Source organism: Epinephelus moara, chromosome 19, assembly GCF_006386435.1.
Source record: "Epinephelus moara isolate mb chromosome 19, YSFRI_EMoa_1.0, whole genome shotgun sequence".
Classification (NCBI taxonomy): domain Eukaryota; kingdom Metazoa; phylum Chordata; class Actinopteri; order Perciformes; family Serranidae; genus Epinephelus; species Epinephelus moara.
The window spans coordinates 41,651,423-41,653,732 of NC_065524.1; the positions used below are offsets into that span (position 1 = coordinate 41,651,423).

At 48.3% G+C, this 2,310-nt stretch overlaps 1 protein-coding gene across 1 annotated transcript in view; it reads left to right on the forward strand.

The window, feature by feature from the left end:
* LOC126407043 (protein quaking-B-like) overlaps positions 1-2,310 on the forward strand; it is a 26,914-nt gene that overhangs the window by 12,138 nt on the left and 12,466 nt on the right. The window contains exons 2-4 of the mRNA XM_050071699.1: positions 314-450; positions 565-681; positions 1,690-1,833. Of these exons, the coding sequence (XP_049927656.1) occupies positions 314-450; positions 565-681; positions 1,690-1,833 (398 nt within the window). The remainder of the gene's footprint in view (positions 1-313; positions 451-564; positions 682-1,689; positions 1,834-2,310) is intronic.

Here is a 2,310-nt window from a genome sequence, read left to right on the forward strand (position 1 = left end):
TTAGCGAGAAAGTCGTAGAAAGGAGGAGAGCTATAAGTGCTTAAACAGAACCAGTGTGGGTTAAGACTTGAAGTAGACGTTAAAGCAACTGTAGTGAGAAAACAGGCTAGCAGAATTCACCAGAGCAGTACAGAGACGCTGTCACAGAAACACCGGAAATGACACAACTCGCTTACCGCAATACGTCAGCACGTCAGTCACAAGTTGCATACATATTGTGTTAACATGGCAACATGTTGCATGCTGTGTTGACATGTTAAAATGTCACATGTTGTGTTGTCATCTTAACATGTAAACATGTTGTGTGTTTCAGAGATCAGTCGTGTCAGGAAGGACATGTACACCAACACTCTGAACGGTTCAGACAGAAGCAGCGAGCTGCCCGATGCCGTTGGTCCGACTGTCCAGCTGCAGGAGAAACTCTATGTTCCCACAAAGGAGTTCCCTGACGTGAGTGTGTCTGATCGATCGGTTATTGATCAGCAGGTTATTGGTGGCTTGGGTATTGTCTGATTGATTGGCTGGTTGTCATGGCTACCAGTGTGTGACTCCTCTCTGTTTCAGTTTAATTTTGTCGGGAGGATTCTGGGACCTCGAGGTCTGACGGCTAAGCAGCTGGAGGCGGAGACAGGATGTAAGATCATGGTGAGAGGGCGGGGCTCCATGAGAGACAGGAAGAAGGTAACACCCACTCTGCGTACGTACACACCTGTGACGACCCTCATTAGCATAAACGACATATCCTAAAGGTCACGGAGGCTCTGACCGTCAGATTTCACATGACGTCATATCTGAACCAATGAGTTAATGTGAGGTCATACAGGTGTTTACAGTGAGGTCATACAGGTGTTTACAGTGAGGTCACACAGGTGTTTACAGTGAGGTCATACAGGTGTTTACAGTGAGGTCATACAGGTGTTTACTGTGAGGTCACACAGGTGTTTACAGTGAGGTCATACAGGTGTTTACTGTGAGGTCATACAGGTGTTTACTGTGAGGTCACACAGATGTTTACTGTTAGGTCACACAGGTGTTTACTGTGAGGTCACACAGGTGTTTACAGTGAGGTCACGCAGGTGTTTACTGTGAGGTCACACAGGTGTTTACAGTGAGGTCATACAGGTGTTTACTGTGAGGTCACACAGGTGTTTACTGTTAGGTCACACAGGTGTTTACTGTGAGGTCATACAGGTGTTTACTGTGAGGTCACACAGGTGTTTACTCACACAGGTGTTTACTGTGAGGTCATACAGGTGTTTACTGTGAGGTCACACAGGTGTTTACTGTGGGGTCATACAGGTGTTTACTGTGAGGTCACACAGGTGTTTACAGTGAGGTCATACAGGTGTTTACTGTTAGGTCACACAGGTGTTTACTGTGAGGTCACACAGGTGTTTACAGTGAGGTCATACAGGTGTTTACTGTGAGGTCATACAGGTGTTTACTGTGAGGTCACACAGGTGTTTACTGTGAGGTCACACAGGTGTTTACTATGAGGTCACACAGGTGTTTACTGTGAGGTCATACAGGTGTTTAGTTCTTAATGAACTTCATGGTGCAGGTTTGTTACTACAGCAGATCCTCTCTGTCCCTGTGTCTCTGTCTGTCCATCTGTCCCTCTGTCCCTGTGTCTCTGTCCCTCTGTCCCTGTGTCTTTGTCTGTCCATCTTTCCCTCTGTCCCTGAGCAGGAGGAGCAGAACCGAGGGAAGCCTAACTGGGAGCACCTGAACGAAGATCTTCACGTCCTCATCACGGTGGAAGACGCTCAGAATCGAGCTGAGATCAAACTTAAACGAGCTGTGGAGGAAGTCAACAAGCTGCTGGTGCCTGCCGTGAGTCACCTGACCTCTAACCTCAGAGGAGCAGAGGAACAGTTAGTCCCCCACATCCTGCTGTGATGTTAACACTGTCTGACGGGGACTGAGCACTGTGTGTGTGTGTGTGTGTGTGTGTGTGTCAGGATCCGCACTTCCTCCACCAGCCAGGAGAACTCTGTCGCCGGGCAACGAAAGGAGAAGAGAACCTGATCACCTGCTCTGTGTGTGTGTGTGTGTGTGTGTGTGTGTGTGTGTGTGTGTGTGTGTGTGTGTGACATGTGACAGGAAGTTGATTCTTTGGATTTTGGACTGGGTGAGAGGCAGGGTTCACCCTGGACAGGTCACCAGACTATCACAGGACTGACACATAGAGCCAGACAACCATTCACACTCACATTCACACCTACGGACAATTTAGAGTCACCAATTAACTTGCATGTCTTTGGACTGTGGGAGGAAGCTGGAGCACCTGGAGGAAACCCACGCTGACAC